General features: G+C 41.3%; 1 protein-coding gene across 1 annotated transcript in view; it reads right to left on the minus strand.

Annotated features, from left to right (window-relative positions):
* Positions 1 to 25,741, minus strand: part of LOC124722947 (spectrin beta chain, non-erythrocytic 2) — a 315,201-nt gene that overhangs the window by 86,444 nt on the left and 203,016 nt on the right. Inside the window, exons 38-44 of the mRNA XM_047248111.1 lie at positions 25,549 to 25,701; positions 23,682 to 23,972; positions 22,620 to 22,782; positions 9,458 to 9,645; positions 5,024 to 5,226; positions 4,547 to 4,775; positions 310 to 582 (exon numbers count right to left, since the gene is read on the minus strand). Coding sequence (XP_047104067.1) covers positions 310 to 582; positions 4,547 to 4,775; positions 5,024 to 5,226; positions 9,458 to 9,645; positions 22,620 to 22,782; positions 23,682 to 23,972; positions 25,549 to 25,701 — 1,500 coding nt within the window. The remainder of the gene's footprint in view (positions 1 to 309; positions 583 to 4,546; positions 4,776 to 5,023; positions 5,227 to 9,457; positions 9,646 to 22,619; positions 22,783 to 23,681; positions 23,973 to 25,548; positions 25,702 to 25,741) is intronic.

Genomic DNA, 25,741 nt, shown 5'->3' on the forward strand with positions numbered 1-25,741 from the left:
ATTTACTGACTTCATAAAGTTCTTATTGGTGGGTGGAGCTACTTTGCAGTCATTAATTTAAATATATTCATTTACTCTCTACACATTCCTATGGTCTTGCAACATCACACTACTTATGTTACCAAACAGAAATTTTTTTTTTATAAAAAGAATGGTATGTTGGGCTCCTTATAAGCAGTCAAGCAAAGTAAATCTAGCTGCAAATGGGTCAACAGAAAAATCATTTTTGTCTTTATTAGCCACAAAATATCGTCAACATTACCAAAATTTTACCTAATGCCACATATTAATAAAATTTATTTTGCTTACCTTTCTTTCATGGTGTAATTCAAGCATAGCCTCTGCTTCAGCAATTGCGGCTGGCAGCTCTGACGAATCTATACGTTTAATCGTATCAGCAACCCACAGTTCAAGTTCATGCAAATCTGCATGAAATTTGTGTAATGTGTGAGCAGCAGATAATGCTTTCCGTCTCTGATGAGCAAGCTGCTGAAGAGCACGCCAGCTTTCTGCCAACTCGGCCAATTTGCCACGAATGTCTGGATGTTTTTGCATCAAGCGGCGTGCTTCATGCTCATGATCCTATAACACAAACAAGAATTTACAACACTGCATAATTTACTTGACATTCACACTTAATTTATATTTTATTTTTCAGCTAAGATTCAGCTCCATGTGAATCACAGATTTTTCCAGTTTTACTGCAACATACGCACAGGTTGTGGCTTGTGGTGGCTAAATAGCAATAAAAGACAAGTGACTTAACAACCCTCCAAATTTTGGAGAATTTCAAAACTATTATCTTGAAAAGAGAGTTGTATGGTCTTCTGCATTTGGAATGATATAGTCACAAACCCACTGGCCTGTGGCTGTTACAACAATCAAATAAGGATACAAAAAAAAAAAAAAAAAAAAAAAACTTCTGCATACTACATGGTAGCAGATATACATGAGTGACAAAGTCAAACAAAAAGTTTCAGATCTAGAAGTTCCTTCAATAAGCATAAAAGAAGACCGAGCTTTAAGAATAATGATTATTCAAGGATTAGGTAAGAAAGTCACCCAGGAGAATGTGCCAAAAGCAACATTGTAGCACATAACTAGCAAGCCAAATATGACATACTAAAAACTGGTAATTTTTAAAATCTGAAGCTACAACTGTCAGAGACGCATGGTACTGTCACATTAATGTGAACATCACCTATGTTCAAAATGCAATAACAACACACAGACAGCAGGTGGTGGGTGGCAGCACTAGCACTGGAGGGTAAACAAAGCATGTTGGGGGGTAGGGGATGTGGAAAACTGTGCAGTCACTTTTGTAATGCAGAAATGGAGCGACTTATCTGATGTCCAAAAGGACATGATTATTGGCTTTCAGGCCCAGAGTGGAAGCATTTCTGAAAAGCTAAGTTTGTAAACTGTTCTTTTGCTACTGAGTTTAAAGTCTACTGCGCATGGCAAAATGGCGCTACCCAAAACCAGTGCTGACGCAACTGTTGTGCACCACACACCATAGATGACAGAGGTGAATGATGGCTGAAGAGATGTGTGTGGGTGAATAGACGAGCAACTGACCACCCAGATGAACCAAGGGGTTACCAACAGTATCTCATAAATGACCATTCAGTGAACACTGCTGCATATGGGCCTTCACAGCAGGCACCTGGTCCATGCATCCAAGCTGACTGCTGTTCATCAGCAATGATGGCTAGAATTTGCACACCAGAACTGCAAATGGACTTCCAATGAGACTTCATCTTTACATATGACTCATGTCTAATGCTCCATCAGACAGATGAACAGTGGGGTGCATGGTGTGAAGCGTCTGAAAGCAAACACCCTGCAACAATTGTCAGAAGGATCCAGGCTGAAGGAGTGTTTTTGTAGCATTCCCTGGAAGATCTCATCATTCTGGAAGGCACAATGGATCAACAAAAGTCTGCATTTATACTAGGAGACAATGTCCACCCTTACGTACATTTGTTTTTCCTCAGCACAATGGCATCTACCAGAAGGAAAATGCAACATGTGACACAGCTTGCAGTGTAAATGCATAGTTCAAAGAGCACCAGGATGGGTTTACCATACTCCCTAAATTTAAACCCAATCAAGAATCTGGGGGACTACCGCAATCGGACACTCTCTCTCCCCCCTCCCCCCCCCCCTCTCTCTCTCTCTCTCCCCCTAATTATTCAGCTTTGTTTATGTACCTGTTGCCAGTTAAGTGCTTCATTTATATGGTAAGTAGTAACCATCACTGCCTCCATTATTCAGGTGGGACAGGGAAGGACAAACAGTACCTGTGTGCACAGATGATATAAAAGTGTGTGGCAACAAAGCAAAAGAAATTATGTTTCTGCTACTTGCTCTCTCTTACTACCTGTTTTTGTTAGATATGTTAACACTCATTCAGTCAGCTGGTCATGAAAAGTGCAGTTACAGAGATTGTCACAGTGACTGAAAATTATTGGTAATCACAGTTGGAGGGATTCCCTTCATGAAGAACAGGATGTTAAACTGGTATTATCTCTTTAGAATGGTTATGAAGAACTAATGGGGGAAAGGAAATTGTGCTGTCCTTGTTCTCTTAAAAATCAACATAGCATATTAAAAAGTGAGGAAAATATTATAGGCACAGCTACCAGTCATGAACAGAACAAAAGTGTTAATTAAGACATTGCAGGAACACTTAATTTATACCCAAATGAATCATCAATATTCAGAATACAGTGTGCTAAGATAATGTATCTAAGGCATCATATCAATCCTCTTCTCCATTCATAGCCAGGACACTGATACCAACTCTCCAGTCCAATAGCAAACACTATGCAGAACAGTTACACAAAACAATGTGGATATTAATTAATAGTATATAATGAATACATGATTGTACCAAGCATGATCAGCATCTAGTGGTAGAGATATCAGTGTTGTAACATAGTGTTTAATTTTGTGCTAAAATAATCCTTTTGCTCATAAAATTTTGCTACCAATGGGAATCATTGTGAAATTGTGCATAAAAGCTACTAATCACAAGGAGCTACATATTATTCTAACGGAGCATCCAGAAAAAAATACTCCACTAAAATTGAGAACTGAATGCTTAAAAGCAACTGAAGCAAAAATTATTCACAACTGTTACTTGAATTTCTGCAACAATTGCCGGAAACTGTATCTTACATACACTATGTGATCAAAAGTATCCCCACACCTGGCTGACAATGACTTACAAGTTCTTGGCACCCTCTATCGCTAATGCTGGAATTAAATATGGTGTTGGTCCACACCTTGCCTTGATGACTCTCGCAGACATAAGTTCAATCAGGTACTGGAAGGTTTCTTGGGGAATGAAAGACCATTCTTCACGGAGTGCTGCACTGAGGAGAGGTATCGTTGTCGGTCGGTGAGGCCTGGCACGAAGTCAGCGTTCCTAAACATCCCCAAGGTTGTCTGTAGGATTCAGGTCAGGACTGTGTGCAGGCCAGTCCATTACAGGGATGTTACTGTTGTGTAACCACTCCGCCACAGGCCTTGCATTATGAACAGGTGCTCAATCATGTTGAAAAGATGCAATCGCCATCCCCGAATTGCTCTTAAACAGTGGGAAGCAAGAAGGTGCTTAAAACATCAATGTAGGCCTGTGCTGTGGTAGTGCCACACAAAACAACAAGCGGTGCAAGCCCCCGCCATGAAAAACACGGCCACACCATAACACTCCCGCCTCCGAATTTTATTGTTGGCACTGGCACTACATACACTGGCAGATAACATTCACCGGGCATTCACCATACGCACACCCTGCCATTGGATTGCCAAATTGTGTACTGTGATTTGTCACTCCACACAATGTTTTTCCACTGTTCAATCATACAATGTTTACGCTCCTTACACCAAGCGATGTGTCATTTGGCATTAACCGGTGTGATGTGTGGCTTATCAGCAGCTGCTCAACCATGAAATCCAAGTTTTTCTCATCTACTGCCTAACTGTCATAGTACTTGCAGTGGGTACAGATGCAGTTTGGAATTCCTGGGTGATGGTCTGGATAAATGTCTGCCTATTACACATTATGACCCTCTTCAACTGTCGGCGGTCTCTGTCAACCAACAGACAAGGTGTGCTCATACGCTTTTGTGCTGTACATGTCCCATCACATTTCCACTTTACTATCACATTGGAAACAGTTGACGAAGGAATGTTTAGGAGTGTGGAAATCTTGCATACAGACATATGACACAAGTGACACCCAATCACCTGACCATGTTCAGTGTCCATAAGTTCCATGGAGTGCCCCATTCTGCTCTTTCATGATGTCTCTCTTTCATGATGTCTAATGACTACTGAGGTTGCTGATATGGAGTACCTGGCATTAGGTGCCAGCACATTGCACCAAATAGGAAAAACATATGTGTTTGGGGGTGTCTGGATACTTTTGATCACATAGTGTATAAATAATAGTTCACCATCATTTATGGAAGTATATTACTTTACACAATGTTAACGGCCTTTGAGTAACACATCGGGTACAAAATTTAGCACGTACCTTCAGCTTGTCTTCAATAGCAATCATATCCCTTTCAAGTTCTTCGTGCTTCCTCTGCAACTGCTCTACAGCTGATAGATCACGTCCTACATCCTCTGAGCTCATTGCAACTGCCTTTTCTGCAACTCTCTGACTTGTATCATCCACATCACGATTGAATGCATGTACTTCCAGAGCTCCAGCTAATTTTTCCCTATATTTACTCAAAGAACCCTGTAGAGCACGCCATCTGAGACAAGGAAGAAGTTCCCCATTATGATCATACTTTTACTTTCTACTTCAAATCCAATAAATTAATTCCAGTGAGAATATTATATTTCTTTTATTCCTATATGCCAAAATGGCAGTAATATTTTATACAACATCTGTATCAAGCTAGATAATTGCTACGTTATAAAATAGATAAATGATATGTTATAAAATGTTTGTAAATAGTGTGATGACCTAAAAATCCCAAATTTTAGCTGAAAATCTTACTTGCTGTTCAAGTCATCTCGGCGCTGGTGTACGCTACGGGTATCACTACGACCTTGCCTAATCAACTTTTCTGCCAGAACATTGATTGACTTCATACGAGAGTCATCAACTCGCATATCTGAATCAACATCATCAAGTTTACGTTGAAGCTCCAAGCAGTGCTCATAGTCACGGCCAGTGTCACCAGCTTGAACCATCATTTCCTACAGATGTAACAAAAAAAGGGGAAAAAACATAAATGAACCAAGAAGACAAAATGTATTGTAAACAACAAAGAGAAAATACAGAGACAGAAAATATACAAAGGTTTAGCATTAGACACCAAGTATTTTGGTTTTCATTTCTTTGTGTTTCCTCTCCATTGCACAATCATCATCCTGTTTTGAGACACTTAGTTCTCAATGTTCTCTTTTCCATCTCTCTTTTCTTGGTCACATGTTCTACTGAATACTTACATCTGGCAACTTCACACAGGTAATAAGAAAATATCGCATCCACATATGCATACACCAATATACACATATTGTGTGTGTGTGTGTGTGTGTGTGTGTGTGCCCCACCCGCTCTTTTTAGTGTCAGTAACTTTGAAGAAAATTTTCATAATTATTACAAGTGCAAGAAATTCCTTCCAATTTAGTACCAGTCAGAGCAAAATTTGTTAATAAAATTGTAAGAGTGTTGTGAATATGACCACTAATGGAGTTTCCCCACAATCACTGAAAACCTCGATAACAATTGCTTTTCACAAGAAAGAAGACAAGCACAAAACTAACAACTTTTGACCAATCTCTCTCCTCCAAATTGTGTCCAGTTTAATTAATAGTGTGGTGTCTGCACCTGCTCTCCTACTGAATGGCAACTGCAACATACCCATGTCTCACAAGTGGCCCACCCTCAGGCATGATCCGTTTCCTGCACAGATGTCTACAAGCCAGCACAACAGTAACAGTTCTAGGTAGTGGTATAAAGCAGCTTGTTATTACCAGGAAATCAGGATGCTACTACTGCAGGCACTATTCTTGCCACGTGCCAGCATTCCAAGTCATGATAGAAGGCACAGCCATTGTAGGACTATCTGTCTTCACTCGTAACATACTCGGAAATAATTCGTGCTGTATACCTCCGTCTTGGTAGTATTTAGCCCAGCACGTGGCCTCCAAGAAGCCATTCATCAACAGGAACTGCATCACGCAGTTGCATCAAATGCTCCACAGTTACTCAATTGGAGTAACTCTCGGCCAACACTGATCTCTGCTGATCTGACAAATCCTCCTCTCAGTGGAGACTGATTCACTGATATAGGCCTTTAACTCCACCTCACTGTTAGGGCTCCATCACACAAGTTCAATGGAGTTGGCTCCATCGCACACGTTCAATGGAGTTATCAGCTTGGTGATATCTCCTCTAGTAACTCCCTAGGTAGTTACATTCTAAGTGGTATGTCTTCCTGTAACCCTCACAGTCTGCACAAATGCCTGATAGTGTTATTTCTTCCTGTAACAGTACACTCAGCAAATGTGTTGTTACTTCTAGTCTACTTGACTGTTGTTTTATCTGTATGTACCAAATCCCAACATAACAGATTGGAGACAAGGATAGTTTCGACCATACAGCAATTTCTTCCCATTTGCTGCTCCCTCCAGTTCTGCCAATGCTAATTCCTGTTGCTTCCCCACAGTGCAGCATGACGGGCATTTCCCAAGGATGACAATGCTTTGGGCAACGGACTGGTGATGAGGGTACAACTCTTCCTGTCAATGTCCATTTCTGTCATTAGCAACACCATTTCACATTTTGCAACATCCCTTTCTGTCATTGGTGACACAGTTCTCGATATTGTTATGTCCATTGTCATTGTTACCACCTAAAGTTACCAATTTCTTTGCATTGTTACTCATCTCTTTAACAGATAAGCAACAATTATCTCAATCTCATGACATACCAGGTTTAGTGACAACATGCGACATTTTTGCCCTCCGTCAAGCTCAAAGTTGTTTCTACTTGCTGATTAGGTCTGCCAACTTTGCCAATATAGCTCTAGTGCCCAACCTTTTTGGTTCTTATCCTGTCATTAGCATGAGGCTTTCCATTTTGCCTTTGGTTCCATCTCTCATTTTCTGCCCTGGACTTAATGTGACCTCTATTATATCATGCCTTTTCTGTATGGTCTTCTTGCCTGATACTCGGGCCTTTTTCCAATTTCTGGGTGAGAGGACTATAGTATGTACCAGCAGCATTGAGCCCCATCTGCCGCCCAACCACCACACTCCTCCACCATCTGATGCTGCTTCCTGCTGCATCTGCATGTTGCAGCCACAGCAGGCCTTCTTCTGAGGATGGCCTTGCTTGAGATGTCTGTTCCCCATGGGACTCCAGTTCCATTCCACTGCAGTGAACCTCATCTGTTGCCTGGTCTCCGCCCTCCTCCATCCACACCTGACGATGCTGCAACAGTCACTCTGTCCATTTGATGGGGTGAGGCAGTGATGGGTGATGTCCTTCTTGAGGGCACTGATAACTGTCTGGCAGCACCACCACTGGCCCCATGTAACAAACCTATCTGTGTCTCCAGGGTCTTCTGGGCTCCAAGGAGCAACCACCTTCGGTGCGCCACTCCTCCTCCTGCCAGCCTCCTTGGCTCAATGCAACCCTCCATTCACCATTCTTTACCCAAGGCCTACATTTCCTTTCCATGATCTTATGCATAATCCAGTGGCAAGCACTCAACATACCAATCTTTCAAGTGCTCTGCCTCTTCCTGCAGTGCTGCTCTCTACACTGGATTCTCTGGCAGTTTTGTGCTCAATGGATTCTTCCACTGCTCTGTCCTTTTCCATTTCCATGTTCTTTCCTTGCCACTCTACACCAACAGTCCTGATGCAATGACCTATCTTTAATCTGTTTATTGTTTCAGTCACGCCATTCTTGCACCACCCACACTGTTCACCATTGCTAGTGCGACATCTGCATGGAAACATCTCTCATCCTTGGATGACAGTTCTGGGGTCTGGACTGCAGTGGTTAATTCCTCTCCAGCCACAAGTAGTCATCTACATGACCCAGGGAAGGCACTGCTCCCTTTGGGGTCACCTATCAATGCTGCTCCTTTCAGAATCTGGTGGGCTCCACTGTCTCTCTCCGTGTGGGAGTGATTGAGTACAGGCTCTGCGGCAAAAACTCGATGGCTTTGACATATCTTTCTCCAAATGGGAATGGACTGAGTGAGGTGGTGCTGTGGGTAGCACACTGGACCTGCATTCAGGAGGATGACAGTTCAAACCCGTGTCCGGCCATCCTGATTTAGGTTTTCCACGATTTCCCTTAATCGCTCCAGGCAAATGCTGCGATGGTTCCATTCACAGGGCATAACCAATTTCCTTCCCCATCCTTCCCCAATCCTCTGGGACCAATAATCTCACCATTTGGATCTTCCAGCTGCTTGCAAGGTGGCTCTAGCACCTTTCTCACAAGGAATATGAGATGCAGTGTCCACACCTATAATACGACCAGACAGCAACCATTGCACAGTCACATCTCATGGGTGCTCTAGCCTCAGGCAACATCCATATTCTACCAAGACCTGCACACCAGTTCAGTAATAACAGTTACGGGTAACAATCCAGCACAACAGCAACAATTACAACACAACTTGCTATCGCCAGGAACTCTGGACGCTAACATTGTAGGCACTATTCTTGTCACCTAACAGTGTTCCAAACATCAACAGGAGGTGCTATTTCCCTCTACAAGTCATGTTCCTGGAAATAGCCCACGCTCCGCATTGGCAGTACCTAGGCTGGCGCACAGCCTCTGAGAAGTTAGTCAACATCGGGAGTTAAGCCAGGCTAATGTACAGACTGTTCCACCATTCCTCATTCAGAATAACTTCCAACCAGTGTGACCTCTGCTGATCTGATGAATCCTGCTCTTGGTCAAGATAGAGGATATATTTTATTTGGTGCTTCTTCAAAAGCCAACCAATTTGAGAGAGATACCATCAATTTAGGTGAGAAAATCATTCTCATCCATTTCTCAATTACTTCTGACTGCTCACACTATTTAACCCAAGTGAATGAAAATAGTTCTCATAGTCCTTATACTCTGCATGCATGCGCATTTCAGGCCAACTTCAATTTAAACTAATTTCCAGCAGAAGCTGAGGATGATAAACATCTGTCTAAAAGAAAGATTGAGTTTTTACAATAATTTCTCTCTTTCAGAAGGCAAAACATTTCTGTAAAGTAGTCTAATTATCTATTACAAGTTGTATGTTCTAACATATAACACTCCTTACCACTGAAAATATACTGTACATCAATGCAGTAATTCAATAAATGAATAAATACTGTTATACTGTTCAACTGTTATACACCAAATTCGAACCCAGAAACAAAATTTATTCCTGTACTTCAGATACTTCATTAAATATATTACCTTGTCTCTTATCCACGACTCAATCTTTTCCACTTGGTTGTTGAACTCCAAAATATCTTGGGCTTCTTCCAACCCTTGACCATGATTATTTGAGTCTTTCAAAAGCTGACGCCATGCTGCGAGCAGATGTTCAAGCTGGGAACGAATTTCACGTGATGCTTTGTGTTTCTTCGCAAGCAGCATTTCACCTGATTGTAAGAAAACCTGTTATGTATTTCTAACTCACATCATAGTTGTTATTCATTGTAATTAACTATGAACATGTGGAACTTTTTTCTTGAACAGCAAATGGCAAAATTCTGAGTCATCTATTACAAAGAGGCTTTCAAAACCACTCTGTTGCATCATAACCGCAAAACACAATGATGCTGATGGGCAAATATTTATTTTATTTATTTATTTATTTATTGCTGCCAAAGCAAACAATTTACTTCTGGTAGTAGCTCAAGCACAATATCTAGCTGTGTTATGTTAATTTGAGTTCTCTCCAATTTGGTGAATAGAGACACCTTACATCTATTACCTACAGCAATTATGCAATAAACATAGATTATGAACAAGTTTCCCTACCAGACAGTAGCACTGTGTCACTAGTAACAACTTTGAACTTTCACTTCCTGAAGAGATATTCTTTAAATATAAAAACATCTTTGAAACTGCTAAGGGTAGATATCAACTGTGATTCCACAATGTCTTACATATTATTTCCTGAAAGACAACACATATTTCATGTAAAAACTCTCTTTTGTCTGCAATAGGTAATTTAAGAGCAAGAAAGAGTCATTAATTACATCTTGGTGAGGGTTAAGGGAAACAGCCATTTAGACAGACATTCATGCCATTCAGCTGTTAACACTATGAGGGGATTTCAAAATAAAAGTTACACATTATTATGGCACACCAAGTAATTTTTATTTAATGCTGCAGTACACTTCTCAGATACATTACAATATTTTTCAATACAGACCCCAAGTCTCTATAAACAACTGTCTGAACATTCATTCAATCATTCAGTTCCACAACAAAGTACATCCGCTCCTTGGTTATGGAGCCATGCAATGACCACTATGTGAATGTCTTCATCACTCAATAATCTATCCCCCCCTCCCCCCACCCCTGCGCAACAACACCTTCGTAAAAAGATGGAAACCACTTGATGCAAGATCTTCCTTCAGGATCATCATCGCCCACATATGTGCAGCCTTCATCACAATGTTGCATCATTTCACTATGACTGGATGCAACATTGCATTTGGTCCCTACACCACCAGAATTTCGTAGTGAATCTTTGTGAAATTTAGACAGTTTTCCCATAAGACTCGTTCTGTACCAGATACTTCAATTTTTTAGTACACTTCCAGTTGCTTCACCACTTCAGTCTCACACTGTGATGGACCTGCTATCCATACTGTTTCCAGAATTTATGTCTGCAGGAAATCCAGAACATGTACTCTGATGTGCCACTCTTGTTGCACAATGGTTTTGTTATGAGATCAAATGTGTAATTTACTTTCTGAAGTCACTATGTGTGAGACCATAAATAAAAAAGGGTTGCTCACCAACCCATACTGTAGACAGCATGCAAAGTCAAAGTTTGTTACTGTTTTGATTAAATGGGTTGTGGTTCAGAGGAACATACGAAAAGTGCTAAACATCAATATTGACTTGAGTTTCTTGGTAGCATGTGAGCATCATGGGAAACAGCACATTTATTCCTGTCTATGAGATTTAGAAGCACCTAGGATTTAGCCAATACTGCAGCAAGCATCTCTCGCAAGAGATTTATCACTTTCCACACTTGTAACTAAACTGTTTGGTGGTTGTTTGGTTTTTTTTTTTTTTTTTTTTTTTTTTTTTTTTTTTTTTTTTTTTTTTTTTTTGTTGGAGTTAAAGGACTAGACAGTGAGGTCACAAGACCCTAGATCAAGAGGTAATTTATCTGGAGTTAGCGACATCCGCCACAAATTTGATCAAATTAGAGTATGCAGGAGTGATAAAAATGAGGCCTTGAAAGCAATATTGATGCCATAGCTGAGATATAATTTAAAGATAAGTGAAAGTAGTTTGGTCAGACCAGTACATAGGTCAGAGCAGATGAGGCTCATCTATGTCAGGAGAGAGTTTTGAGCAGAACTTCCACACCAACCCAATTAAAGGCAAAGACAATTAGAGTGTAGAGAATGCCTTCTAGCCAAGAGATGCATATTAAAAAATCGAGAAGGATAAAAAAGTAATGGGCATCAGCCAGACCAACAATAATAAAACAAGGTGAGGGAAATAATCAGGTCAGTATAGATGTGTGGGGCCATGTGTGTGTCACCTGGGACTGTGCATGTGACAGAGGCAATCTCTCCCACAGCCATCCCTACCCCAGTCCATTACAGTCTACATCTACATCTACATTTATACTCCGCAAGCCACCCAACGGCGTGTGGCAGAGGGCACTTTACGTGCCACTGTCATTACCTCCCTTTCCTGTTCCAGTCGCGTATAGTTCGTGGGAAGAACGACTGTCTGAAAGCCTCCGTGCGCGCTCTAATCTCTCAAATTTTACATTCGTGATCTCCTCGGGAGGTATAAGTAGGGGGAAGCAATATATTCGATACCTCATCCAGAAACGCACCCTCTCGAAACCTGGGGAAAGCTACACTGCGATGCAGAGCGCCTCTCTTGCAGAGTCTGCCACTTGAGTTTGTTAAACATCTCCGTAACACTATCACGGTTACCAAATAACCCTGTGACAAAACGCGCCACTCTTCTTTGGATCTTCTCTATCTCCTCCGTCAACCCGATCTGGTATGGATCCCACACTGACGAGCAATACTCAAGTATAGGTCGAACGAGTGTTTTGTAAGCCACCTCCTTTGTTGGTGGACTACATTTTCTAAGGATACTCCCAATGAATCTCAACCTGGTACCCGCCTTACCAACAATTAATTTTATATGATCATTCCACTTCAAATCGTTCCGCACGCATACTCCCAGATATTTTACAGAAGTAACTGCTACCAGTGTTTGTTCCTCTATCATATAATCATATAGTAAAGGATCCTTCTTTCTATGTATTCGCAATACATTACATTTGTCTATGTTAAGGGTTAGGTGCCACTCCCTGCATCAAGTGCCTATCCGCTGCAGATCTTCCTGCATTTCGCTACAATTTTCTAATGCTGCAACTTCTCTGTATACTACAGCATCATCCGCAAAAAGCCGCATGGGACTTCCAACACTATCTACTAGGTCATTTATATATATTGTGAAAAGCAATGGTCCCATAACACTCCCCTGTGGCACGCCAGAGGTTACTTTAACGTCTGTAGATGTCTCTCCATTGATAACAACATGGTGTGTTCTGTTTGCTAAAATCTCTTCAATCCAGCCACACAGCTGGTCTTATATTCTGTAGGCTCTTACTTTGTTTATCAGGCGACAGTGCGGAACTGTATCGAACGCCTTCCGGAAGTCAAGAAAAATAGCATCTACCTGGGAGCCTGTATCTAATATTTTCTGGGTCTCATGAACAAATAAAGCGAGTTGGGTCTCACACGATCGCTGTTTCCGGAATCCATGTCGATTCCTACATAGTAGATTCTGGGTTTCCAAAATCGAAATGATACTCGAGCAAAAAACATGTTCTAAAATTCTACAACAGATCGATGTCAGAGATATAGGTCTATAGTTTTGCGCATCTGCTCGATGACCCTTCTTGAAGACTGGGACTACCTGTGCTCTTTTCCACTCATTTGGAACCTTCCGTTCCTCTAGAGACTTGTGGTACACGGCTGTTAGAAGGGGGGCAAGTTCTTTCGCGTACTCTGTGTAGAATCGAATTGGTATCCCATCAGGTCCAGTGGACTTTCCTCTGTTGAGTGGTTCCAGTTGCTTTTCTATTCCTTGGACACTTATTTCGATGTCAGCCAGTTTTTCGTTTGTGCGAGGATTTAAGAGAAGGAACTGCAGTGCGGTCTTCCTCTGTGAAACAGCTTTGGAAAAAGGTGTTTAGTATTTCAGCTTTACGCGTGTCATCCTCTGTTTCAATGCCATCATCATCCCGGAGTGTCTGGATATGCTGTTTCGAGCCACTTACTGATTTAACGTAAGACCACAACTTCCTAGGATTTTCTGTCAAGTCGGTATATAGAATTTTACTTTCGAATTCACTGAACGCTTCATGCATAGCCCTCCTTACGCTAACTATGACATCGTTTAGCTTCTGTTTGTCTGAGAGGTTTTGGCTGCGTTTAAACTTAGAGTGAAGCTCTCTTTGCTTTCGCAGTAGTTTCCTAACTTTGTTGTTGTACCACGGTGGGTTTTTCCCGTCCCTTACAGTTTTACTCGGCACGTTCCTGCCTAAAACGCATTTTACGATTGCCTTGAACTTTTTCCATAAACACTCAACATTGTCAGTGTCGAAACAGAAATTTTCATTTTGATCTGTTAGGTAGTCTGAAATCTGCCTTCTATTACTCTTGCTAAACAGATAAACCTTCCTCCCTTTTTTTATATTCCTATTAACTTCTATATTAAGGGATGCTGCAACGGCCTTATGATCACTGATTCCCTGTTCCGTACATACAGAGTCGAAAAGTTCGGGTCTGTTTGTTATCAGTAGGTCCAAGATGTTATCTCCACGAGTCGGTTCTCTGTTTAATTGCTCGAGGTAATTTTCGGATAGTGCACTCAGTATAATGTCACTCGATGCTCTGACCCTACCACCCGTCCTAAACATCTGAGTGTCCCAGTCTATATCTGGTAAATTGAAATCTCCACCTAAGACTATAACATGCTGAGAAAATTTATGTGAAATGTATTCCAAATTTTCTCTCAGTTGTTCTGCCAGTAATGCTGCTGAGTCGAGAGGTTGGTAAAAGGAGCCAATTATTAACCTAGCTCGGTTGTTGAGTGTAACCTCCACCCATAATAATTCACAGGAACTATCCACTTCTATTTCACTACAGGATAAACTACTACTAACAGCGACGAACACTCCACCACCGGTTGCATGCAATCTATCCTTTCTAAACACCGTCTGTACCTTTGTAAAAATTTCGGCAGAATTTATCTCTGGCTTCAACCAGCTTTCTGTACCTATAACAATTTCGGCTTCGGTGCTTTCTATCAGCGCTTGAAGTTCCGGTACTTTACCAACGCAGCTTCGACAGTTTATAATTACAATACCGATTGCTGCTTGGTCCCCGCATGTCCTGACTTTGCCCTGCACCCGTTGAGGCTGTTGCCCTTTCTGTACTTGCTCAAGGCCATCTAACCTAAAAAACTGCCCAGCCCACGCCACACAACCCCTGCTACCCGTGTAGCCGCTTGTTGCATGTAGTGGACTCCTGACCTATCCAGCGGAACCCGAAACCCCACCACCCTATGACGCAAGTCGAGGAATCTGCAGCCCACACAGTCGCAGAACCGTCTCAGCCTCTGATTCAGACCCTCCACTCGGCTCTGTACCAAAGGTCCGCAGTCAGTCCTGTCGACGATGCTGCAGATGGTGAGCTCTGCTTTCATCCCGCTAGCGAGACTGGCAGTCTTCACCAAATCAGATAGCCGCCGGAAGCCAGAGAGGATTTCCTCGGATCCATAGCGACACACATCATTGGTGCCGACATGAGCGACCACCTGCAGATGGGTGCACCCTGTACCCTTCATGGCATCCGGAAGGACCCTTTCCACGTCTGGAATGACTCCCCCCGGTATGCAGACGGAGTGCACATTGGTTTTCTTCGCCTCTCTTGCTGCCATATCCCTAAGGGGCCCCATTACGCGCCTGACGTTGGACCTCCCAACTACCAGTAAGCCCACTCTCTGCGACCGCCCGGATCTTGCAGACTGAGGGGCAACCTCTGGAACAGGACAAGCAGCCATGTCAGGCCAAAGATCAGTATCAGCCTGAGACAGAGCCTGAAACCGGTTCGTCAGACAAACTGGAGAGGCCTTCCGTTCAGCCCTCCGGAATGTCTTTCGCCCCCTGCCACACCTTGAGATGACCTCCCACTCTACCACAGGTGAGGGATCAGCCTCAATGCGGGCAGTATCCCGGGCAACCACAGTCGTAGTCCGATCGGGGGATGCGTGGGACGAGCTGGCCGTCCCCGACAAACCCCCATCCAGAACCCCACAGTGATGCCCATTGGCAACAGCCTCAAGCTGTGTGACCGAAGCCAACACTGCCTGAAGCTGGGAGCGAAGGGATGCCAACTCAGCCTGCATCCGAACACAGCAGTTGCAGTCCCTATCCATGCTAAAAACTGTTGTGCAAAGAACGTCTGAACTAATCTACAGAGAGCACAAACAAATCGACACAAAATTTAAACGGTTATTAAAATACAAGATTGCCTAGTAAATGCAGTAATGCTGCTACTTGCGCACTGCTGACACACTGCTCGGCGGCGGAAGGAGACTACGTGATTTTACACTATTCAGGTACTAAAACGCGACGCTACAACTCTCAAATACTATAATACGCCCAAAATTTATGAATTAAACAATGCAAGTACCAAAAACACGCAAAGAAATTAAGAATTAAACTATGTAACAAATGAGTGAGCTAGGAGTATATGACTTGCTGCTGCAGCTGCTTATCCAACGACGGCAGGGAGGGAAACAGCATCCCTTATTCATCACACCGATCAGCTGGCTGGCAAATGAGGTAGGATAGTGGGTCCCCCAGATCCAGTACATAATGGGAGATACCCCAACCCCAACCACCCTGCCCCCACCCCTTATGTAGTTTAAAATGTTATATCTGAGAATAAATACCACTTTCACAGAGAAAAGAGAGAACCAGTTTCACTGTCCACAAGCTGTATATCAGTATCAGAGGCAAAGAAAGTGAACACTGTGCTTTGCATCGAAAGCCAGGATGAGGGGCATTAAATCAGGATCTAATGACTGTAAGCCTTTGCAACCAGAACAGGGTGGTGGTTTATTACATAAAACGCAACTATGGGTTAATCTGTTATGATCAATGAGGAGGGCATATAGGACAGTGGATTCATTCCCGGAGGATTTCTATTTAGCAGTGGTCTCCCTCATAGTGCAGAGGTTATCAAAGGAAGCAGTAGCCCTCCAGATGATGTTCCACCTTTGAGTGAGGAGAGGTCTTATTTTCACCTGCAAAGGCATACCTGGGATCATCAGAATGAATATTAGGCATGTAATTGCTTCTCTAGCCAAACTGTCTGTCAATTCATTCCCTGGGATATCCACATGACTTAACAGATCCATGTAAAGACAACTAAGCAGGCAGTGTGACTCAGGTCAAAGATAAAGTCATGAATGACAGATATCATGAGTTGACAAGATAACATCAGTCAATAACCTGGAGACTGCTTGTCGTGTCACTACACATTAAAACATGACTGAGGAAGAACTGTTTAGTAAAAATATAGGGCTCTATTAATGGCTATCAACTCTGCCACAAAAAACGTTACACATTCCTAGTAACAATTGTTATTCCTGATTGGTGGGAGAGTTAAAAGCATATCTTTTCCCATCCTTGGTTTTAAAGCCATCACTGTAAATGATGGTAGTTCCCCGATAAACCTGAAGATCTGAGAGGAACAGACACTGGAAGTCCATGGGAATGAATGAAACTTTAGGTCCTTCTAATAGATCATCCTAATTCATGGTCTGGGTACTAAACAAGGATGCATGCACAGGAAATCACAGGGAATACATTCAAAGGATGTTAGGTCAGATCCTGGAAGAGGGACTCTTGGTACATTCCAATGGTAATCCCACACAAGGGAAGACCCCGACCTCAGCAAGGAATAGTCTGGTCTGTGGCACTAGTCTTGAAGGAAACAAAATCCAAGTGACGGGGACCCAAACAGAGTTTTGCATCATGATGGGCCATGGTGTGATGATAGAAATACATAATTTGAGTTTATGCAGCAGACAATTGGAAGCGGAAGCAATTCAAGTGGTACCTTGGAGCTGGTGTTCAGCCAAGGCTTTATACTGGGAGCTACACTAAATGCAAATGTTGTCAACATACAGTGTAGGGGTAGTGGTCCAACATATGTCACAAGTCCATTGATGACAATGAGGAAGAGTGGAACACATTGCATGGAGTCTTGTGGGATGTTCTTTTGGAGCTCAGCAATGTACCAACTCTAATTCAAAACTATCTGAGGAATACAAACCAATGAACTGAAATGTGTAGGAACCTCGAATGCCCCAGTCATGGAGGGTAAGTAAAATGTGATGGCATCAAGCAGTGTCGTATACCAATAGAGATCAAAAAAGACCACAATTTGGTATTGGAGTTTAGAGAGAGCCTGTCAGATTGTTGTTCCCAACCCAACCAGATGGTGGTCAGCTGTGGTTTCTCAGCCATCTTGTACAAAGACAGACTTACAGAATTTTGCTGCTGCCGTTGTTGTTGTTGTTTTTGTTGTTCTGGCATGTGGACAGCAACATCCATTGGGGATGCACTGGATCATCGTGTTGAGGATGTCCTGGTTAGAATGAGGGAGCCAGGAGGACAGATCACAACACAGTATCACTGTGTCACATGTGGAAGTGAAACAATTCCAACATACATCAGTTCAGAGTCCAACAGTGTAGGAGGGCATCTAGAGGTTGGTTGTTTGGTTGTTTTGGGGAAGCAGACCAGACAGCGAGGTCATCGGTCTCATCGGATTAGGGAAGGATGGGGAAGGAAGTCGGCCGTGCCCTTTCAGAGGAACCATCCCGGCATTTACCTGGAGTGATTTAGGGAAATCACGGAAAACCTAAATCAGGATGGCCGGACGCAGGATTGAACTGTCGTCCTCCCGAATGCGAGTCCAGTGTCTAACCACTGCGCCACCTCGCTCGGTAGGCATCTAGTGCCTCCTGGATCACTGCAGTAGCCTTCTTCTGCTTCTCCTACTCCTTCTTATTCTTATTGCAAGGTCTTATCTGCTGTGAGTGTAGGAACAGAAAAAGAATGGGCAGCCTTGGGACGCACAGTCTGTGGCTTCTTCAGCCACTGGCTGGTGTTGGGGCTCAATCTGTGGATTTCCCTTGAGAGGGTTCCTGAGAGAGAACTCTGTTACCAGTATAGACTGGATGAGAAAGCTGCTGCTCCAGCTGGATGTGAGGAGTGGTTCCTGAAGATCATGGTGCAAGAACCATGAGAATGGAGAGCCTATCACTCCCATCATCAAGCTTACTTGTGCAACTGCTAGGTGTCAATGTCCTGGGACTAAATACACCTAGTACTGCTGATGATTCGGCCACAGTAGTGGCAAAGGTCACTTTTATTTACACTGGATACAGACAGACATTTTTTCTGAGTTTCCAAAAATGACACACAATCTGTGACCTTCAGTTCCTGAATTTTGCATTCCTTGAGTAGGTTAGCACACTTCAGAATTTGAGGAGGGTGGTCATTGCCACAAATGACATAGGCAAGTGGTAGTGTACATGGTAAGATTTTGTGAAGTGGTCGCCACTGTCTCCACAAATGTATGTACACTGGGAAGCCATATCCCAAAATGCTGGCATTTGAAACACCACATCAGGGGTGAGAAACATGGAGTTACCCATCAAAACAGTCGCACATGATTTTGACGTTTCCTGCAAGTGAATGCGCCTCAAAAGCAAGGGTGAATGCACTGGTGTCTACCTTGTTGCCTGGTGGGCCTTGGTGTACATGATGTATGACGTGGAACCTTTGTCATCCTAGGTGTTTGCATGGTTCTTCATCTGCAGCATTAGGTCCCAGTGAAAAATTAATCCCTGAACCATGTTGAGATTTTTACAGGGATGTAATAGTAACAGACACATCACCAAGTTGTTTGCAAACGAATAATGCTCAGGACTGAGTAGCATTCCTTGTCTTAAGATGGAATCACATTGCAATTTGTTAAAGGAAGAGTGTTCACCAAATGTGTTCGCAATATTCTCCACAAGAAACAATAGTTTGGTAGAGACAAAGAACTCCATCTGTCTAGATGGTAAACAAAGACCTGTGGAAATAACTATCCACAAATTGCTCTACTTTATTTTGCTCCCATGGTGTGGCTAGGAGGGAAAGCTTCCATGGTCTTCATGATCAGCACTAAATTACGGTCAGTCTGAAGAGAATGCCAGGCCTTGCAGCCATAGACAGATCATTTCAGTCACTTAATGATGCCAAATAACTGCCATGATGCTGCCTACCAAAGGAGGGCTCTCCCAATGGGCTACACTCAGTCAGAGAAAAAGGGCACCAGTGCCTGGAGCCCTGGTGCCCCCTCAGTATGCATGGAGAGGTGACATTTTGATCCTCCACAGTGTGACCCTGCATGGTCTGGGTGCTAGCATCATACGGGTACCTGATGACCCTCCACTGACTGTCATGCTGGGTAGTGGAAGACCTTCCCCACATGGCATGCATAATCTGTAAAAAAATTGTGAAAGGTGAAGGACAAACCCAGATGAAGGGGTCGAATGTAAGTTGAGCAAAATATGTGGTGCAAAATAAAGGGAATGAAGTAGGAGAGGCCAGAATTGACAGCCCATTAATGATGCTGTTTATCATTGGGGAATCTGTCTTAAAGAATAGATTAGAGAAAAGATATAGTCATAGAGCAAAACTGTAGCACAAGAAAAGAAGTAGTACTGAAATGGCTTGGGGCCCATGTTCACCACACACATACTCACAAAAGACACAAAAGAGTTGTGAGCCCTCTGTGCAGCCAAACTCTTTGGGTCCTGGAAGGCAATTGTACTATTAGAAGGGCTAGTGATGATTGTAATACCACGTGCAGGTTCCTGTTATGACAGTATTATCACCCAAATGCAAGAAAACTTAAAGTGGCAGACAGGCTACGTGGGACACCAAGCTACTTATGTCTGTTCACCTTTATCACTAAGTTTGGCTACACAGATCTTAGAAACACAACTGGTTCTACTGCACTCATATGAGAACAGCTGCAGAGAATAAATGAAGACCATACAGAATGAAAATCTGTACACATTTCCTATTAAAGAAGAGAGAAGGGGGGATTTAGGAATACAAAATTAATTAACACTATTACACTTATTTAAGGAATCTCTGACAGAATAGTAACACTTAAATTAAAGATAAACAAAATTTTCCAGGGAAATGCATCAATCTGCTCCCATTCTGAGATGATGTGTAGGATTTCCACAAAGATTCGTGTAAGTTCATAAATGACAGAAAATCTTACAAGAATAGTTCTCTTTATTGGAATATTATGGACATAGCTTATGCACAAGTAGAATCTGCTGGGAAAATCCCACTTTACATTCTAAAGTAATTTTAGGCTAACAATGAGCAAATTAAAAGAAAGTAAGTACAAAGTTGGAAAGAAAGATTCATCAGGTAGAAGTAATAAATGTATATTCTAAGAATTTATTAAAAATTAAGGTGGTATAACAGATCAGATCATGCAACAAAGTCAGCACCATAAAAAACAAAAATTATACAGAGAGAGATAAAAGGAACAATTGTTCAACAAATGTTCTTCCATAAAGAGCAAATATAAAAGAAACAAAAGCAAAGAAAATCAGAATCTGAACAAGACAACTCTCAAAGGCAAGGCAATAGTTATGAGCAAACCGTAAATGAAACAAGATAGAATGAAAAGTTGATTATAGGAACAAGTGTCAACAATGGGCTTATGAACAAAACAAAATAGAAACTTTCATTGGATGGACATCACATTTCATAAGTTAAGATGGCAGATAATACAGTTACAATCAACAAAAACAAATAGCACATGAATTCGAAGTGTTCCTTTAGATGTTTGTATTGTTCAAGCATGAAAAAATAGTTAATAATGAAAACAGCAACATTTCAGAGATAATACTAGATAAGGAGTGCAAAGTGATTTGCCATATGATTAAAGGAAAGGAACCTTGAGACAACAGTTTTAATAGAAATAGTTAAAGTTGGAAGCAAAATAATCAGCATGTCTGTGGAGTAGGACAGTTTCCCAAACGTGGAATAATTCTGATATTTTTCTTCTTCACAAGAAAGGAGACAAACAAGATACAAGGAACTATAAAAATACAGCCTCATATTCATGACAGGAAATTCACCAAAATTATTGCCAACTGCACTCAAAAACATTAGATTTTGATGACAAAAAGAAATAAACTGGCTTTAGAAGCAGACTTATCACTACCAACCATTGGCTAATCAAATTGGAGCATAGAATGGAGCAATAATTATTAAGTACAACTTTGTCTGGAACGCATGAATTCTGAGAAAGCTTTTGAATCAATTTCCATACTAATAGCCTTTGACAAACAATGCAGTGACTCGGCCTGTGTTAGGATACTGAAGAACATGTAATTTAATGCTACAGCTTCCATCAAATTCTGTGACAATAATGAGAAATTAAGAACTGAAAGAGGGAACTCCAGGTTGGAATATCACAAATACACGGACAAGACAGACTGCAACACATCATTAAGAGGACACATTGGGTTGTAGACAAGCACAATAAAAAGACACTTACACATTAGCTTTCATCCGAAGCCCTCTTCAGAAATGGAAGCAAACACATTTGTTCACACGAGCAAGCACATCTCATGCACACATGACTACCTTCTTCAGCAGCTGGGACCACAATGCTGGAGTAGCAGTCATATGTACGTGACGGTGTGTGTGTGTGTGTGTGTGTGTGTGTGTGTGTGTGTGTGTGTGTGTGTGTGTGTGTCTTTCCTATTCTGAAAAAGGCTTTGGCCAAAAGCTAATGTGTAAGAGTTTGTCTGTTGTGCCTGTCTCCAACTCAATGTATCGTCTTTACAGTGAACTGAAAGGAGTGCCAGGAAAGGGGATACCATAACACCAAAACTATTTTAAGCACTTCTAAAAGAAGTGTTCAGGTCCTTAAACTGGGGCAACCAAAAAGAATATCTGTTAATGGACTACATCTGAAGCCCCTTTATTTTACTGTTTTCCCCTAGTCAGACACACTTTAATAACGAATTAAGAGACTTAACAGGCCAAATGGAATGTAAGGCAGAAAATCAACTAAAATAGAACTGAAATAATTTACAATGAATGTCCAACTACAGAACAGATATTCTTATACCACAGAATACCAAATACTTCATAATATCATCAAGATAAAAACTGAATCAAATTAATAAAAATTAATGATGTGCAACAACCATACCAAAGGAGTGGAAATGACTGTCCTCTTACCCTTCTCTCTTATTTGCTGGATCATTGTCTCATGTGCAACCAATTCAGCTTGGAAAGCTTGATGTTTTTGCAATTTCTTAATTTTGTCTTCAATGCTGTTAACTTCACCCTTGCTTACTTCAGCTTCAAGTTTCTTCTGTTTCTCACCAATCCATGATTCAGCCTTTTAACAAAAATAATATAAGAAAAATTGAAAATACATATTCCCAAAACAAACTGGAAAATGAATGTGAATTTCATCTTTATCACAAAGATTTGGAATGCACAGACCTTTCTATTAACTGGCAAATAACTACACCTGTTCACATAAAAAATGAAGCACTACCCACAGGAAGACTGAAAGGGTTACTATATGAGAATGTGAACAATAAACCCATAAATGAATACATGACTGGTATATTTTGCATCTTTAATGATATGCTGCACTTTTATCATACCAGAACCAACTGCAGATTAAAACTGCATTAAAACAACATACTTGAAAAAATATGTCATTTGTTTTATACTTACATGCAAATCATACTACAGCATTCACCTCCTAATAGCTAAACTTCCATAACCACCGAAAGTGAACACACATTCACGAGAAATTTATATCATACTAGCACATCTAAAAATATTACCTATTTTGCTGCAACAACTTGTACAGTGCCAATATAACTGGAGAAAAAGTGCAAAACCTCTAACATTTCAAAATGATTGATTTAGAAAATATTGCTGATCAAATGTTTGAAAGGAGTCTATGTGGAGTTGGGTGGGAAATGGGAAGAATGTGAAGGGCATATTGTGGTGGTCAAAATAAAATCTCACTGTGCAAGACATAAAATAAAAGAATTTAGACACTTCTTGTTTCACTTTGTAACTTGGCTTCATCTGAGTCACTTCCCTTTACTTTCACTCCAATTTTTGTTGTTCCTTCTCTTCTTAGAGTTTTTTTTTAGAAAGAAATCTTTGATTTAAAATGCTCAAGCCTTAAAACTTAGTTGTTTTTTATGTTTTTACATCATCATAACCTCTCTAACACTGAACAAAAGCTACAGTGAAAGTAGTATATGTACTAACCTCAGCGACATCACGAATAAACTGAGCATGGAGCAGGGCTTCTTCTAGCCTATGTCGTCGAGCAGCACAAAGATCTCTTACACGAGCTCGCCTCGCTACCACATCACGAAGTCGTTTGGCAATGGTACCACTTTCAAAGTGATTTTGTGCCAGCAGCTTGTCACCATGTTCTTGCAATGCCAAAACCTTCTCTTCCTGAGCAATAAGAAGCTTCTCAAAAGCATCATGTTTTTTCAACTGGGCATCCACCTCTTCTACTGTGCTTCCAAAGTCTGTACTAGCCAAAGCTGCCTGAAATTTACAAATTAATAGTCAAAGCAATGGAACTTTGCAACTGTGATGAGAAATTATTGAGCATAACTAACAGTAAATGTTATGCTAAGATCTAGTGCCACCATGGTCGGAAAAAAATATACTCTATGACACAACAGGATTTTATTCCATTTTAAGGCACAGCTCACCCTTGATAAGATGATTCCATTGGTATTTTAATTTCTACAAATAAAATAACACCACTGCCTAAAATTGTCATGTTACTATTATTATTATTATTGTTGTTGTTGTTTTACCTAACAAGATTATTCTGCTTTCCCTGCTATTGGGAATTAGGATACCTTTTCTGCTGTCAAGACCTTTGAGCAAGTTTCACACGTAATCCTAAGCAGGACTTCCCACATGGTGCTACCATCTATGGGCTAATTGAGCCAGGAGAAGCTAGTGTGTTACCACCCCCCTCAACTTGACCAATATCTTGCTAAATGATGCCTCAGCCTTGGGACTCACAATGGCATAAGAAATAATCCTTGAACTGAACTGCTTGAAAGAGACAAACAGTGCTCAGAATCTCAGCAAGAAAGATTAAAATTTATGACGAATAACAAACTCATGCCAAAATATCTTAACACACAGATAGGGCATTCCAATCTTGGAAAGGAAAAACTTAAGGGAACAAAACCACATGTTTATGTAGAATGAAGGTGGTTGTAAATTTGTAAGCAACAGAACATTCAGCAAGTACTGAAGAGAATTTCAAAGGTGAGGAGGAGGAGGAGGAGGAGGAGGAGGAGGAGGAGGAGAAGAAGAAGAAGAAGAAGGAGGAGGAGGAGGAGGAGGAGACTGACAAATTTCTGACACATATACAGAATGACTGAAAATAGGCCAACCAACCAGAGATTCAGTATCTCTAGAATAAGATTGCTATTACACTGATTAAAGTTAAAACCATAAAGAATAGTCTATATTTCAGAATCACAAGTGCTAGAAAGAAGTATATCTGGGAGTGGAGCATAAAATGTAGAATTGTTTCAAACTGACCTAAAACCATCGACAAACTTGGATAGAGTAACACAACACAGGAAGCTGGAATTCACTTGTACAAATCTCATCTAGATATACCTATCTCAGCAGTTACAAGCACTGGTAACAGCTCCATATTTTATATATACACGAAGAATATCATTGAAAATTAAAAACAGAAGAGAAACTCTACCAGCATTATCCTTTGTAAAACAACACTTGATTTGAAAAGTAGTGTTATACAAAACTATAAGACCCAATAAAATTATAATTGAAAATCTTAGCAAATGCACGTGCATGTGAGCACACACAGACACAAACATGCATATGCATACACTATTTGTCACAGGAAATAGACTGGAAAAAGCCACAGTACATTAGTAGAATACTGAGTGAGTGTGTGAGTGAATTCAAAAATTCTCAGCAGATAGTACCAACAGCTTCTATTGTACACTTTTTAAATATCAAGAACTACTTCTGTTGCATTTGGATGTAACAGCAGCAGAGTGATTTAAGGCTTTTATTACTCTTAGAATATAAATAAGCTTTGACCCCCAGTAAAATAGCTTACCTCTTGTGTACTACTAATTGTATCAATTTGCTTTGCATCTCTGAGAAAGAAGTGCAGGTCAATCAGCTGGTCAAGATGAACCTTCTTATGCTGCCAAGCCGTGTGAAGCCTCTGTCTCTCTTCTAACAACTGTTCATACCGTTCTTGTATTTCCTGAAGGAAAACAAGCATCTACTTTAATGTAAGTCTTTAT

This window comes from Schistocerca piceifrons, chromosome X (genome assembly GCF_021461385.2).
Source record: "Schistocerca piceifrons isolate TAMUIC-IGC-003096 chromosome X, iqSchPice1.1, whole genome shotgun sequence".
NCBI classification, from domain to species: domain Eukaryota; kingdom Metazoa; phylum Arthropoda; class Insecta; order Orthoptera; family Acrididae; genus Schistocerca; species Schistocerca piceifrons.